At 42.5% G+C, this 17,500-nt stretch overlaps 2 protein-coding genes and 1 long non-coding RNA gene across 3 annotated transcripts in view; 2 read left to right on the forward strand and 1 right to left on the reverse strand.

The window, feature by feature from the left end:
• The window catches only part of dym (dymeclin), a 51,351-nt gene extending 49,382 nt beyond the window's left edge, over positions 1-1,969 (forward strand). The window contains exon 17 of the mRNA XM_083563761.1: positions 478-1,969. Coding sequence (XP_083419887.1) covers positions 478-627 — 150 coding nt within the window. The 3' untranslated portion in view covers positions 628-1,969. The remainder of the gene's footprint in view (positions 1-477) is intronic.
• Positions 1-17,500, reverse strand: part of LOC310738625 — a 74,131-nt gene that overhangs the window by 52,140 nt on the left and 4,491 nt on the right. The gene's annotated exons all lie outside the window — the stretch shown is intronic.
• Positions 13,318-17,500, forward strand: part of smad7 (SMAD family member 7) — a 21,609-nt gene continuing 17,426 nt past the window's right edge. The window contains exons 1-2 of the mRNA XM_083563743.1: positions 13,318-14,665; positions 16,082-16,135. Of these exons, the coding sequence (XP_083419869.1) occupies positions 14,170-14,665; positions 16,082-16,135 (550 nt within the window). The 5' untranslated portion in view covers positions 13,318-14,169. The remainder of the gene's footprint in view (positions 14,666-16,081; positions 16,136-17,500) is intronic.

Raw genomic sequence — 17,500 nt, forward strand, 5'->3', positions numbered from 1 at the left:
TGCAATTGAATCCTGAGTTATTGCTAAGAGGAAAAAAAAGAAAAACTTTGGTGAACCTGCCAATTACATACAATATATACGGCCAAACGTTTGTGGAGACATGACCTTTTTATAATAACCTACAAGCGAGTAAGGGAAGATGTTCCACTAGAATTTGTATAATCTCGATTAAACGCGAAGATCTCGAGAGAGGTGTCGAGAGAAGCAGTAGTTAAGAGCGGCGACGTTTATTTACCCTGCAGGAAGATGCAGTTACAGTGCAGTCTCACCTTTACACCGTGAAATCAGATCACACACAGCGTTTTCAGGCCGCGTGCGTGCGGTGGTGGGAGGGGACGAACGACGTGAGAACTCTTCACACGTGAACTCTTCACTGCTGTCTAACCACAGATAAATATAACGTTCCTCAACACCTGGAACGCAATCAGAAGTTATTTATTCACATGAACTTGTTGTGTTTGTCATTGTTTCCTGCAGAAGTTTCCGGAGCTGAAGTTCAAATACGTCGAGGAAGACCAGCCTGAGGATTTCTTCATCCCGTACGTGTGGTCTTTGGTGTTTAACTCTGGAGTGGGTCTTTATTGGAACTCTCAAGGCATCGAGCTTTTCAGCATGGACTCAGCTTAAGAGAAAGACTGGTGAGTGTGTGTGCGTGTGTGTAATAGCTTAGGGAAGGCTGGGAAAGGGATTGGGTACGTTTATTGCAGTTTAAGGGTCTAAAACGCACACACACACACTGCGACTTCCTGGCTCACGTTACCAGACTCCCGGGCTTCCAGAATATCCAGCGTCTCCTCGCATCACAGAGGAAGCGTCAATCAAAACACCGCTTCGTTACCGGACACAGTCACACAGGCCGCACTGAATTCTGGGAATGGTGCATTTGTGCTGTGAAGCACACCACGCATTTACCCCTGCTGTTAACCTTCTTGGGTTTTTCGGTCCTGATTACAATGTGATATGTAACTCTGTGTTTTTCCGTGGGTCAGGTGTCCGTTCAGGACCATGGTCAGGTCCAGACCTTATTTCTAGATATAAAGAAAATGAAGAGAACATTTTCTAAATTTCAGGCAGCGGTTCGGATTTATTTATCAAAGTTTAACTTGCTTGTTTTTTTTTTGTTTGTTTCTGTTAAAATATTTATTGGGTTTTCCTTCTGTAAAACGAGTACAGAAAATGACAAATATTTTAGATACGTATAAATTCAAATAAACGACCACATGCAGTTTGTGTATTCGTATACATATTGTATAGATAAATAAATCCATAAAGAGACGCATGGACTAAACAAATACAAACAGCAGGTTTGTGGCACAATATAAAAAATGGTTTATTTTTCTGTTCCTTTTTTTTCTCCTCGTCTTCCCTGTTTTGTCTCCATGAGGGTTTTGCGTTACTGTTTTGTTACTGTTCCGTATGTACGCCGTTACACCATGGGAATAGCTTTTTTTTTTTGTTTAGTTTTTTACAAATTTGGTCGTCTTGTTGCATCAGCAGTATTTCATCTAGGAGTTTAGTACGTTTTCATTTAAATATAAAATGCAGCTTATGCTAAAAGGGCCGGATTTTGCCGTCACTACAATCGCTTTATTTTCTGTCTTGGGGTTTGTCGTTACTTCATCGTGAACTCTTTCACTGCGCCGTTCATTTTTGCTTAGAAGATTATTTGAGTGATATATTTTTTTTTTTTTTGTAAAGAGGAATGTAACTCATGGATGAACTGAAGCTACAGAATGTTACTGCCCACTCAGGTAACAAAACTATAATAAAGAATAATAATAATAATAAAAATTATTGTATTTCAGACTGACCCCAGTTCTCTCTCTCTCTCTCTCTCTCTCTCTCTCTCTCTCTCTCTCTCTCTCTCTCTCTCTCTCTCTCTCTCTCTCTCTCTCTCTCTCTCTCTCTACTTTTCTTTTTCTGTTATCCTTTTTATCAGTTACACCCAATAAATACAGCTGTATGGAAATCTTAAGATTCTTTTGGTTATTTGTGCATCGAGTTTCATAAATATTATAAAAAATAAAAAAAAAAGTTGGGGCACGGCAAAATTTAAATAAAAACAGAATCTAATGATTTGCAAATCTCATAAATCCACATTGTATTCACAATAAAACAAAAAACAAATTAAACTATCTAAACTGAGAATTTATGCCATTTTAAGGAAAAGATGATGTTTAAAATTTGATAGCTGCAACGAGCCTCTCAAAAGTTGGGCAATGGCCATGTTGATGCTTGTGTCTGAATCTTCCCAGAAGAGTTTTTTTATAGGAGAGCTTATTATAGGAGCAAATGGAGATTAGATGTGGAATGGGATGTTCATACAGGACATTTAATGTAACAAAAAATAGTATAGTTTATTAAACTTTAGTTTATTTAGACTTAGACAAAGTGACACTTTCAGTCAAAGCAAGTAACAAGATAAAAAATACTCGTAATTCACGGCTTTGGTCGTTTCAGTAGTTTACGTTCAAAATCTTGTATAAAATACATTTGAGGTGAGTGCACAAGTTTGTACCCCCAGCCCCTGTATATTAGGACTGAAAGGGAGTCCTAGAACTGTGGGAATCTGATGAAACTGCTTTTCTTTTTCTTTTCTTTTTCACTTTCTGACCAGAAACAAATGAAGACCCTTTAATAGCAACCCCCCCCCCCCCCCTCCTTTTTCCCATATGTAAGAGTTGTATTATAAATGAACCCATTAATGTGTTTATACTTCTATTATTCTCTGGACTTTAATGGCAATGTTCAACTGTGTACAGTATAATTACATGAATGTGTTCTTCAGCAGCTTGTTCGATTGTGTTTGTGTTCGAGATGCCCTCAGGATCATGAGTGCATCCTATCCTTCCATTTGCATTTATATTTATTCATCAGATGCTTCCAATAGCCGTTTATATACAGTATTTTATTGCTGTAAACACTAACAGTATATCTGTAGAGAATCTGACAATCTGTGCTGTTTGAACTCGAGACCTGACAGTAACATGCTTCATTCTTCCTCCATTAATGTCTCCTCTTGTCCCTAATGGGCTTTTGTGTGGGATTTAATTTGTTTGCACAGGAAGTGAGCGTTTATTATAATTGCAGGACACTGAAAGAGAGACCTCAGAGATGGTCGTTAGCATGGCATCTGGAGTTCTGGGGGGCTTTAATGCTCTGATGTGACCTGGGCCATGTATACAATAACTATAGGAGCTCATGGCGTCCAGCTCCGATGCCCCTGTACACAAAGCCGGTTCTATGAATATATGCTTTATACAGGATGAAGTGGAAAATCTTCTCCTTTAGAGATCTGAACTCAACCAGCTTTAGGATGAATGTGAACGCTGACTGCACCTCAGGCCTCCTCACTTCACCTTCATCAGTAGATGTTTTTATTAACACCCTTGTGGCTGCATGAATCTCCACAAACACACTCCAAAATCTAGTGGAACGTCTTCCTAGAAGTGTTGAAGACATTAAAACTTTTTAAGACTTTGAACAAATCGTTTCAAAGTGCGATTCGTTCATTTTCTACCGGACGCACATGAGCAAATCGCAAAACCTGTAGGTTGTGTACAGGAAAAAAAATCTGGTAGTTTGACTTTTCTAATCCGAGTCGTTTGTTCGGTTATCACGTGATTCCCATAGATTCTATTACATTTTTATATAGATATAAATATTTATATAAATCTATATAATTCAAAGTTGGTGTATGAAGACGTGTTGGGGATCTGCGTATTAAAAATGTAGCATTTGATGATATTTCTGATCAAAGGAACAAAATAAACCAAATGACTCCAAAGATTCATTTTGATGAACCAAAAAAACACGTCCCTAAAATGATCCGTCACTGTTATGCTCAGGTTTCTACCCTTGTGGCTAAATGAGTCTCCATAAATCTTCTCAAGGACACTCCAAAATCTAGTGGAACATCTCCAAGTGGTTCCTTTCAGGGATTTTTCTCATCGCTTTGATCTCTGGCTTCCTCGTTATGATAGAGTTAAAAATGTATTCTCATCATTTCGTTCTTTCTCTACATCTGTCCCACACATCAGTGTGGAATGTAATGAAAATGTATTGAAAATATTTGGTTTGCTTTCAAAAAAAAACTTGCTGTTATCTGGAGTCACTTTTCCGACTCCCAGCCTGCCGGCTGCACACGGATGGATCAACCGCGGGATTGTGGGAATCGTATTTCCACGTGTTGACACGAGCGCGTCTCGTGTATTGCTCGTACGTGTAGATAACCTCACGCAATCCCACGATCCTTTGGGGTTTTACAATGATAAATGAGGATGCCCAGGTGGAGGAGGGGCAGCAGTCGGAGTTCCACTTTTACACAGGAAGTGTCTTTTACTGTTTGTAATGATGTATATGTGTGCAATACGTGGAATTGGGATAATTATGATCTATGAGCTGACACGTTTTTCCGTTCCCAGGCTCCTCCTGTGCCTCGTTTCATCTCGGTTCTCCAGACGATTTATTAAAAAAATATTTAAATGAAATGTTCCTCATTTACATAATCCTTATTGCTTCAGCTTTTTTTTTCTTCTGCAGAAAACTGTTTTCTTTTCTTTACCCCAAAATATAAACCCTTCACAATGCAATTATTGCCAGAGGAAATAAAACGATGTGAAATTGATATGTTTGTCACATACAGACTCTCATTTAATCTCTGTGAATTTTGCATGCGTGTGAATAGCTAACGATGGCCTTGTTCGCTCTCAGGCTCGGCTGTGCGTGACAGTGGACAGCAGCTTTGAGCTTCTGGGTGAAACCCGACACCCCACTGTGAAACCGAGACCCGTCTGGGGCGGCGTCAAGCTTTACGGCCGCTTTCATCGGTAGTAAAATGTCATGTTTCCGTTCCAGGAACCTTTCCTTCCTAGAGGAAGTTCCTCTGAGCCACGTGTTTTCACCTAGTAGACTTTCTAAGCTGAGGTACCAGGAACTCCCGGAGATGATTTGTCTGTGAGCTGGAGCTTGATGTGATGATGTGTGGTCTGTAGTGGAAAAATAACATTGCAGCAGTGTCCGTTGCATGTCTTCAGTACCGTACCGCTCAGAACTGGACCTAGAACCTTAAATGGAGTAAATGGATCCAGTTAAAAAAAAAAAAAGCTGCATCTTCTGTACTCTTCACTGTTTTGTTATATTTTTGTCTCACAGTGAGTCACTTCTGTGCTGCACTGCAGAACATAATAGTTCTGGTTCCTGGTGAGCAGTAGTTCTTAGTCAGGAGACTTTTGAACTGTTTGGTTCCTGAAAAGGCTTGAAACATGCTTTAGCCACACCTTTTAGCCCTGAGACTGACTGGCGCATAGACCTCCTTCACATTGCCTGACAGGTCCATAGGCCACACCTCCTTCACGGGGGTTGACGTACAAAGGCCACACCTTTTTCTCCTTCACTGGGAATGGCCTCATTTAAGCAGCAACTCCTTTGCAGTGACTGACAGATACAAAGGCCACACCTCCTTCACATTTATTGGTATTTATACACATTAAAGCCACACCCCTTCACTTCCCCTGATTGGTGTATAGGCCACACCTCTTTTACAGGAATTGACACAAAGGCCACACCTCTTGCATTTTACTTTGCCCATAGGCCACACCTCCTTTAAGGACTGATATATAAAGTCCCCACCTTCTTTACTTTTATTGGTATTCATGCACAATTAGGCCACACCTCCTCTACAGGAATTGACATACAAAGGCCACACCTCCTGCAACTTTACTGGGCCCATAGGCCACACCTACTTTACAGGGACTGATATTCAAAGGCCACACCTCCTCCACCTTCACTGGGACTGATGCACATTTAAGCCACGTCTCTTTCATGTTGCCTGACGTGCTCATAGGCCACACCTCCTTTACAGGAACTGGCATACAAAGGCCACACCTCCTTCATCTCAACTGATGCACATTTAGGCCACACCTCCTTCCTTGGGACTGATGCACATTTAAGCCACACCTCCTTCCTTGGGACTGATGCACCTTCATGTTCCACCTCTTGTAGAAATTAACTTGGCCGTGCCTCCTTATCCTGATTGACAGGAATCTTTCAGAGGCAATGGGTGTGTTAATGTGCATAAACACTGAGACAGAGACGTTGATCAATTAAAACCATCGATTCTTCACACCCCGGAACTTCACAGATTATAAATCCACCACCGAGACGTTTTTATTTTCTTTTTTTCTCTTACTGTAATTAGCTGCTGTTTGTTTCTGCGGAGCGGCACGTTCTATTTTTACCGCCGGGCAACAGACTGAACTCACACTCTGAGACGAGCTGCGAGTCTTTGTGCAGAAGACTTTACAGCGCACTTCAGCGTCGTATAAGCCTTGTAAAGTCGAGGTCTAGAGTTCAGTGGGACGCCATAAATGCCTGCGAGCCCTCAATGCTTCTCTCCGGTGCACTCGGACGGACAGACTGGGGCTTAACAGCACACATGGTGTCCTTTCAGACACATACACACAGCAGTAATGCCTCAGAGGGGATTGGGGGGGCTATTAGAATTTGGCTTTATTTATATATATATATATATATATATATATATATATATATATATATATATATATATATATATATATATATATATAAACATATACACACACCTGAGCAGGTAAAGGTTAGGGGTCATGTGTTAAATGCCCCAGCAATGACGTCTTGCTGAGATTTAAACTCAACCTCATCTGATCAAATCCAACTCCTTATCCACTGAGCTATCTCTGACTTATTTCTACAAAAATTTGGCTACATGGTCCTCTTCTCCCCAATGTCTCTGCCTCACTTCTCCTGCCCTGAGGTCGTACCCGAGAAGGTCAGCTCCAGGATCTTTTTGCTGCAGCGGGACTGCAGTTCGCGCATCAACTCTGCAGCGCTGACGCATGTCCGCAGGCTCAAACTGCTCCGCTCTGCTTTCGGAGCCCATGTATACTATACGAGGGAGTAATTATACGAGGTAATTATATGTTGGCTTCTGAGAACATAAAAGTCCTGTGGTAATTTTTTATTGATTTTTTTAAACGACCGCTTTCACGTGCCTGCGATTCAGTACACAGGCGGTTATTGTGAAGCCAGAGGTTCAGGGAGAAAACCAGAGGCCCGGTAGTGTGGGCCACGGACAAATCATGCCTCGATGATGCTGATTTTATTTGTGGTTACTTCAGAAGCTGCTGACGTCATGCACTATAGCAAACGCTTTTTAGAAAAAATGATATATACGTACTGTATATACACAAGCTTGTAGGTCACGTGATATGGTTTGCTGCTCTTTAAACTTTGCTTGTGTGTGTGTTAGATGCTTTGACTTCCCGGTTCTTCATGCCTGTATACCACACTGACATGACTCAGTGTCTCTTGCTATCTTTTTCCATGTTGATCCTGTTTGAGATTCACTAGAATTTTTAGGACAGAATGAACAGGTTTGGGGGGGATGCAGGGGGGTTGTGGTTGTAAATCGGCTGGATGGCTAAACAATGAACAATCTGGAGATTTGTCCTGTACCAGCACTCCTTAAACAGTTTTATTCCTCTTCATACTAAAGCCAACAATTTCTTTTTTCATTATTTTATAGTGATAAAACATATCATTATATATATATAATATATCCAGTGGCCCCTCTGAGAACTAAAGTACCATAGGGGCTTCTGGTTTGCGTAAAAAATTCCGGATTTTCAGGAACTCGCATGGGTTATGTTCTAAAACCCCTGCGAGTTTCCCGGAAATCCACAAAATTTTGACGCACCTCCGCAGCCCCTATAGTACTTTAGTAAATTCATCTAGACATTGTCACTTTAAAACAATAAATTGTTTTATAAAACGTTTTGAGTGAAAACAGTTTAAAATTTCATTCCTAACGTTCCTGAACATTTGGTTCCTCTGCGGATTCCCACGAATTTGAAGATAATCCGCAATTTGCTGTTCGTCCGGTTCCGAATGAGAACCCGCGGATTTTTCGAATCGCTGAGTTGACTGTACACTTATTGTTCACTAGGGGTGTAATGATTTAGTTGTTCGTACCCGAACCGTTTCGATACAGGACTTTCGATACGATGTACAAGTTTACCGAATGGAATTCTTGTTTTACAATAAAACAATTAGTTTTACTTGATTTGTGCTCACGTGTTCGGTACAAAATGTGTATCCGCTTCCGGTCCAGTAGCGCAGTGTCACTGTCTAACGATATATATATTCTGCTTTAATATCAAGTTCCTTATTTTTTGTTTTGCACTTCTTTCCCCAAATTGTAGCAACATTGAACCGGACCGCGACTTAAAAACCGAGGTACGTACAGAAACGTTATTATTTTATAATACATTAGACCAGAACAAAGACCAGAGTATTGGGATCTGAATACTTAGTGTTATTTAATACTCTTCCAGTGCATCGATCTGCTTTGCATGTACACACAAAACTATCACACGTTTGATGATGTAATTAATATGCAAAAAAAAAGAGCAATGAACAAAAAATGGTTTTACCAAAAAATAGAACTATTCGTACTATGAGGCCTCTATGCTTTGTTCCTCTCTGATACATTCCTCTCAGCCATTCATCTTCAGTTCCTTGAATTCCGAGGACGGCTGATGGATTGCCAAACACTTCTATTTTTGGTTCATCTAACCACAAAACACTGTATGGGTGAACATCTCATTCCACAATGAGTCTCCATACGCTGTTATAAAAAGCTCCACTGTTATGGGAAGATGTTCTGCTAGATTGTCTGGAGAGGAATTCCTCATTCAGCTACAAGAGTGTTAGTAAAGTGATGTAGGTGAGGTGAGGAGGCCTGGATGCAGTCAGCATTCACATTTGTTTTATAGGGTTGGAGCTTTTTAGCAGAAGATCTTTCACTCCTTCCCATGTAAAGCAGATTTTCATGGAGCTGGATCTGAACATCGTCATGCTGGAACAGGTTTGGGTCTGCTAGTTCAAGTGAAGGGAAAATTTCATGGAAAGACGTCCTGTACAACTGTGTTCCTCCTACTTTGCTTAACAGTTTGGAGAAGATCCACATGCCTGGAAACGTCAGATGTCCAAATACTTTTGCCATACAGTGTAGGTTTGGTGTCGGTTTCATCACATCATTTGGTTGCGCCATTAAAATGCAAGATGATGAATCTCGGTCTGCATCCCATATTTCTCAGATCGTCTCTGATGTCTCACCGTCTCTGTCCAGCTGATTTCTCTCGATTATTACAGTAAATTCGCAAACTATGAAAAGTTAAATTACTAACATTTTTCATCTTTTTTTTTAGATGGAACTTTGTCTCGAGGCTTACCGAAATGAGCAAATCTCTCAAATATTCCGGCTCCTCGGCTCACATTTATCTTCTCATTATCTGGTGTTGTGAAAGTCACCATGATCTGTTTTTCCTGAGAAAGTCTGCGTTGTTTCCTAACCATGTTATAGAACTGAGTTACCTCATTTTTCATGAGAGCGGATTTCACAACTCCGATTGCGTTATTTTCTTATTTTCAAAACACATAGGGGAGTTGGACACCACGCACTCCACTGTCTCTCCCTTTTATGGAATTTGGAAAAGTTTCTATCAAGTCTGCTGCTGTAGGTGGTCACCCTCTCTCTCTATCTCTCTCTCTCTCTCTCTCTCTCTCTCTCTCTCTCCGAGTCTGTCTCACTCTGTCTCTCTCTCTTTCTCTCTCTCTCACTCTCTCTCTTTCTCTCTCTCTCTCTCTCTCTCTCTCCAAGTCGGTCTCACTCTGTCTCTCTCGCTCTCTCTCTCTCTCTCTCTCTCTCCGAGTCTGTCTCACTCTGTCTCTCTCTCTTTCTCTCTCTCTCCGAGTCTGTCTCACTCTGTCTCTCTCTCTTTCTCTCTCTCTCTCCGAGTCTGTCTCACTCTCTCTGTCTTCTGTCTCTCGCAGTCTCACTCTGTCTCTATCTCTTTTCATCTTGATGAACCTCCCTGTTCTCTCACACTCTCACACACATATCACTTCTGCAGAGGAACAAGTCTGTCACCTCCAGGAGCTTCAGCAGCGCCTTGTGAACATTACTGCACTTCTGTCAGCGTTACACCCACTTCCTGTTCATCATACAATCCATTTCCCATCTACAAATAAACCAGCAGCATTTTATTCTTCATCAGCATTTACATCAACACCACCTGCCTCACACTGTGCAGGTCCTCATCGTGCTCCAGATGCAGATCAGCTCCAGACTTTAGTCCTGTAGATTGTGATGTGCAGCTTCCATGGATCTGATATTATTCTTGCTTATTTGCTTCATTCCCTCATTTATTCCTTTTTCTTTTTCTTATGATATTTTTTATTTCTATTAATATTTTTATTAGTAGTAGTAGTAAAGATATTAGTATTATTGTTTTAATTATTCTAATTTCTTTTAAATTATTTATTCATTGTCGTTATTATTACTTTTGCTATTACTACGTTATTATTATTGCTATTTCCATTCTTTTTTTTTTTTTGGCTCATTTATCTATTGTTGAAATATATATATATATATATATATATATATATATATATATATATATATATATATATATATATATATATATATATATATATATATATATATATATATATTATTTATTCATTATTTTTGCTTAAAAATTATACTGTGTTTTGATGAGCCAGAATTCTCATCATTTTATAATCATATGTCCATATTTCCTGTCCCTCCTCTCTGCTCAGTGTGATCTGAGCTCAGCCTCTCGCTGGTCCCTGAATGTCACTGCTTTCTCACAAATCCTCTGTGGCTTTATGGCCGAGTGAACGCTTCCCAGAAGATGTTCCCAAATCCACATTTACTCTCGAACCACAACATGTTTCCGCTCAAACCCAACACACGACTCGAGCGTGTTTAAGCAGGAACACCACAATGAGCTCTTCAAAGATGATCTGTGCAGTCCTGTGCTTCTACACATCATCATGGTGGACCCAAAATGGCACATGACCCCTTGGGAGCTGTTTGAGGTTCTAATAAGGGTGTGGTGGTGTGAAGGAGGGACTGTGGGTTAGTAAAAAACGTCTTGTACATTCAGATGGGAAATTCCCAAATCCGTATCCTGAATGTTCTCAAACCTGCTTCTGGAGGTGTGTAAGATCAGAGGGGGTTCAGTCCTGAGAACGGCAGCGGCGTCTCTGGAGTCTGAAATGTCTCGATCATCGTCATTATCGTCGTTATCGTCCGCCTCCGTTACAGACTGGCACACAATACCACGTCCATACCGCCTCCAGTCATGCTGCCCATACACACACACACACACACACACACACACACACACACAACAGCACTTCTGTTCCGCCCCCAGTCACTCACTCGCTACGAGCACAAGATGTTCTCTAATACACTCCATCACCCTACTGTACACACACACACACACACACACACACACACACACACATATAAAACATTAACACACACATGGCAGGATGCGATGGAGAATGCGGCGTCATGTGACTAATACATGAATAATGAATCGTGTGTGTGGGGATTTACATTCACAATTACAACCTCACGCACTACACGTCAATAAAATATTAATATAAATGTGTAGAAAAATCATATAAAACATGATTAGGGGGAAAAGTAAAACAATAATGATGGCACATCAGGGACTCATCAACCTTTTAGAAGAACCAGAGCTCCATAGCAGGAGATCTTCCACATCTTTTAAACCATGTAAAGCAGATCTTCATGGAGCTGGCTTTGTGCACTGGAGCATTGTCATCCTGCACCAGGTTCTCCTAATTGAAGTGAAGGGAAAATCTCATGCTCCAGCATCTGAAGACGTCTGATATCATTGTGTGGCTCCACCTTTGCTAACGGTTTGGAAAAGAACCCCCTCAGGGTGGAATAGTCCGGTGTCCCAATACTTCTGATGTTCTTATTTTACTTAGAGTGGATACTGTTTACAAGTGTAGGGGGCTACACCTGTACTGGTCATGGATGTGTGGCCCATAGTGTTTGTGGCACATCTACAAGGTCAGCTGGAATCACGAGACTCACGTATGTCAAGGTCAGAGGGAAGACACAGAGGAGAAATATAGATTGGGTGATGCACAACACAAAAGAATAAATGAAGGTTGTTTAAAAGAGAGAGAGCAGCACCGTTTAGACAATACATCTCAACACAGAAAGGTGGCACGAGAATAGACTATAGGTGGAATAGACTACTGAGGACAGCAAAAGTGGGGACTTTTAAAGTATTCTGTAAATCCTAAGTAGTGACCCTGAAGAGTTGATCGATTACATGACGCATGACCTTCATGAATGAGTGAGTGAACAATTTTCCCATTCTTTCATAAAACAAATAAACAAGGGATCTTATTTGATGCCTGTTTGGTGTGAAATGTCCTGCTTTGTTCTGGTCAGGTCAGGTAGTTTCAGGTAGTTCTGGTTTGGGTCATACAAGTCCATTTTGGGTAGTTCTGGATTGTGTCAGGTAGTTTCATGTCAGGTAGTTTCTGATTAGACAGGTATTTCCCTGTCAGGTAGTTCAACATTGGATAGTCCTGGATTGGGTAGTTCTGGTATTACCAGTGTTCACCAGATGGGGGCAGCAGTTTATACTCTCTGTACTCAGTCTGGTCCATATCCTAAAACAATTAAAAAAAAAAAAAAAAAAGATATTAAAATGAGTAGAATAATAATAATAAATAGTATATATCAAGAAAATATGAATATATTAACAATTTTATGATTGTATATATATTTTAGGCAACAAAGATATGCAAATTTAAATAAATAATTTTATATTTTATAATCACTTTGCTACCAGGATTAGATGCGACATTTATTTCTTTGTTTATTGTAGGGTTATTAGTACAGCCCCGGAATGACCCTCAATACAGTCAGACGTCTGGAGTACCCTTTGTACCCTGTGATCTGGAGTTTTATTTATGGTTCTGTTGTTATTTCTTGTGTCATTGACCCGCTGTTCCGAACCGAACAACAGCAACAAGAGAGAGAGAGAGAGAGAGAGAGAGAGAGAGAGAGAGAGAGAGAGAGAGAGAGAGAGAGAGAATTTAGAGGAAAAACCCCGCATCAGGTTTATATAATAAATGCTGAGCTCCGGCTCCATAGCGCAGTGTCTGATCTATTATATATTTATGTATTATATATATTTTTTTATATTTATATGGATATAAAATCACTTATCGTTGATAACTTTTGCAACTTTACCAGAATGTAACCTTTAAAGCCTGATGTCGCCGCTTGTGAGCTACTTGATCTCCTGTTTGCGCAACCCGATCGCTTTTTTTTTTTCTTAAGCGACAGGGTGTCTAGACAACCACGTGACCAGGCAGGAGGGGGGGGGGGGGCGCCAATGCCCACTGGAGAGAGAGAGAGAGAGAAGGCGCTTGGGCTCCTCTGTTCATTCCCGGTTCCTGGAGCGCACCAACCGCATCGTCGCGTCTTTATTCGCGGCTCGGAAACTTTACGCACGGCGCTCTTTTCGCTCCACTGCTTCCCAGCGAGATCGAAATTTTCGGGATACATTGTGCGCCCTGACCGGATATTTATCTGCTACATTATTATTCCGGTGCGCGCCTTTAAAGTCGGCTTGTTTTATTTTTTATTTTTTTTGCGTTTCTTTTCTTCCTTTCGCGACTCAGACGTGCGTGGATTACTCGAGCCTTCATTCAGCTCCTGCTATACGGATCTCGGAACCTTTAAGACACTAAATGCTCCAGACACACAGCCATGCTGGACTCCAACGTTAGGTCTTCACATGGACCGTGTTGGTGGAGGAGACCAGAAAGACGCCCGGACCGCAGGTTGTAGACTCGGATCGGGGATGGTGTGCGGATTTACGATGCAGAGACACCGGAGCGAGTTCAGTGTCTAACGGAAGTTTTTTGGGATATTTTGTGTCAATATTATTATTATTATTATTACTAATAATAATATTATTATTGCACCGACAGAACAGATTGGGTTTATCGCCTCCAGGATCGGCTGTGTGTTTTATTTTATTTAATTTTATTATATTTTAAATCTGCTGCCTAGTTTGGTGGGTGGAAAACCGAATTGAAAGACTGGCGTATGGTACTGATTGCCTTTGCTGCCCACAGCTTTGGCACCGTCTCTCGGACTGCGCGGCGCCTCCTGGCCTCGGATCCCGGGACCTACTTCATGATTTGCGGACGCCATGCTCGCTCTTTAGCCGGGAGACCTTCTGCTCGTCGTCGCGCATGTTCAGGACCAGACGGTCGGGGCTCGTCCGGCGACTCTGGAGGAGCCGCGCGCCTGTCGACGTCGACGGGGAGGAGGCAGCGGCAGACGCCGGGACGCACGGCGCGGGAGGAAGCGGAAGAGGAAACGGAGGCTTGTGCATGGGCAAAGCGACCAAGGCCGTCGGTAAGGCCGGCGGTGGGAGCGTGGGCTCGGGCGCGGAGGCCGAACTGAAGGCGCTCACGCACTCGGTGCTGAAGAAGATCAAGGAGAAGCAGCTGGAGGTGCTGCTGCAGGCCGTGGAGTCGAAGGGCGGAGCGCGTAGCCCGTGCCTCATGCTGCCCGGCCGAGTGGACGCGTCCTCGCTCCCGCTGCTGCTCTTCAAGGTTTTCCGCTGGCCAGACCTCCGACACTGGTCGCAGCTGAAACGGTTACCGTGCTGTGAATCCTACGGGAAGATCAACCCGGAGCTGGTGTGCTGCAACCCGCACCACATGAGCCGCCTGTGCGAGCCCGGTAAGACCTGCAGCTCACGTGGACCTGCACCTCACACACCAATATAATGAGATTCTACACGTTAGATCTTTCTGTAGAATCTCACACACACACTGGTCTAATTGGTGGACCAATCAAGTGGTGTTCAAAAAGAAAGTATCTGATACTAAATGATAGAATAACTGTCTAATGTCCATTCATACACCAACTAGAACATTTTCAAATTCATTGTTTTATGGGTCCACCAAATGTAAAGACAATAGAAAATGATTGATCATGTCAAACATCTGGACGAAGACAAAGTCTCCCAGTCTGACCATCAGCTCAACAAGACCATACACATCAAACCCCGACTCTACAACAGTTTAACCAGCCTAGTAACACCTTCAGGTCCTTGAGGAGCATGTTCACTGCAACCTGGAGCCCAGTGTGCACAATTACTAGCTCATTCAAAGAACATTAACCAGTTGTGGTTGCACCCATGTGCTCGTTCTCTTAATACATTGTGATGCAGATGTTTTTTCCATCTAAATAAAGAATTAAAAAAATATTAACATCGACACGTTTATATCATTTGCTAGGTTTTCTGTAAAACTTGTTACGGTGTAACAAACATCCTTCATGCCAGTGTGTGTAGGTGTACCATGGAGGCTTCCATGACCTGGGAATGTTGGAACCCCGTAAACCGAGTTCATTTATTATTACAATTTTATCTAATCGAAGGACGTTTTGTCCGTGCAGTCTTTATAATATCGACTGTCCAAAGACTGCTTGTTCCTTAAGAAACACTTCATAGGATATCTGGAGAACATCTCAGAATATATGCGATCTTGTGTATCAGCTTTGAATATATTGAATAAAGTTGCTCTAAAGATTATGACAGTGACGAGTTTTAGGAGAACATTTTTGCAACACACTTCTTCTAAACGTCCTCATAAAGTTCAGTTTTCCGAGCAGGAAAATTCAGATTTTTCTGTGTGTTATTCTGCAGTTAGGGTTTTTATTCCTGAATACTTGTGTCTCTGTTTGTATGAACATCGATTAATGTTCAACTGGTCTGAAGGCCTCGTTTTTTGGCAATCACATGCTCTGTCCCCCCCCCCCCCAACCTCTCTCTCTCTCTCTCTCTCTCTATCTGTCTGTCTGTCTGTGTGTCTGAGTCTGGCGCCGGGCGGCTCTGTGTTTATCTACGCACTTCACTTGTGCACTATCAGGGCAGATCCCCCCTCCTCCAGTCCCCTAGCTGTCTCCTGCTCTCTCTCTCTCTCTCTCTCTCTCTCTCTCTCTCTCTCTCTCTCTCTCTCTCTCTCTCTCTCTCGCCATAAGACAAACAAGTTTTTTTTTCCACCCTAAAAAAATGCCAACTGTTATCATGAGCCTCTATCTAAACCCTGCTTGTTTTTCATGCTCTTCTTCTCCACTTTTTTCTTTCTCCAGAATCCCCTCCTCCTCCGTACTCACGCTATCCAGTGGACTTACTGAAGTCACCCGGTAAGTTATTTATTTCTTTTGCCGTGCTGACGGTTTTTTTCCTGTTCGTTCGAGTTGGTTCCTTCGCTCAAAGACAATCCATTTCGATCCGATCCGATCGCCTGAGCGCCGAGCCCAAGCGCTTTGTATCCGATCAATAGATATTGCTATTTACATTCATACATATGTATCCTGTTTATACATCCGCGCGGCTAACGGGTCGAGGGGCATTGCTTAGTGGCAGCTTAGTGTGGCTGGGATTTGAACTCACAACCTTTAGATTTAAAGTCCAATACCTTGACCGCTAAGTTAGCACCTCCCCCTGGCACACCTTCATTCCATGCCTGGTAGCACCACTGTGTATTTTTTTTTTTAAGCCCCCTGAGTAAGGCCCCTAACCCTCAGTACCCCTGGGGCGCTGTATCACGGCATCCGGCTTCCTCACATTGCTGGGATGTATAAGTAAAGAATTTCAGGGTGACAAGTGTAAAGCACCGCCATCCTGGGAGGGATTGGAACTCACAGCCTTTCGGGTGTGCGAGCGTGACCGCAGAGCTGCCGCTGGACCCCTGCTGATTATAGTTATCCGACACGCTGTCATTTTCCATCCATGTACTCAGAGCCTGATAAAGAACGCAGCTTTCAGCGTTCGTAAATATATTCCCCGGGGTTTCTTACATTATGTGGCCATGAGGCTATGAGAAGAGAGGCGCGAATGTGTGTGTGTGTGTGTGTGTGTGTGTGTGTGTGTGTGTGTGTGTGTGTGTGTGTGTGTGTGTGTAACGCAATGCAGATTCTAAGCGATGTGTTTTGATTTACGACGGACAGAAAGCAGTGGCTCTGCCAGTCGTCTGTAATAGAATGGCGCAAGGCCAAGACCTAAACCCTCTCTGACCCCGGCACCAGAGCGTGGGGTGAGGGTGAGGGGGGAGGTTGTTAAGGGGGGTGTTGGAGAGAAGGGTGGGGGGTGTAGAGGCAGGGGATTTGCGTCTATATGCACTTTTGGCGGCTCTGATAAAGAATAACGGCTCCATCAGGGACATGGTGCTGGGAGGGAAGGGGGCAACAGAGGGAGGGGTAAAGTGAGGGGGGGGGGGGGGTAAAGAACAAGTGGGTTATATAGCGGAAGAGGCTGAGAGATCCGAGGAGACGTGTTTTTTCTGCTGGATTAATTGGAGGGTTTGAATGCGTCTGCACACAGCTTCTTTTTTCGTCTCCCATGTTCATTCGGTGAGGATCAAAAAGGACCTCAGGCACAGAGGTTCCACATCTGGGGCAAAACAAGAGCATCTTTGACCATGAGGAAGCTTAGCGTGATGTTCGAAAGTGCGTAAAAAATAATTTTTGCAGTGTAGAGCAAAAAAAACGGCACTCAAATACCCACAT

The sequence above is a fragment of the Silurus aristotelis genome (genome assembly GCF_946808225.1).
Source record: "Silurus aristotelis genome assembly, chromosome: 16".
Taxonomy (NCBI): domain Eukaryota; kingdom Metazoa; phylum Chordata; class Actinopteri; order Siluriformes; family Siluridae; genus Silurus; species Silurus aristotelis.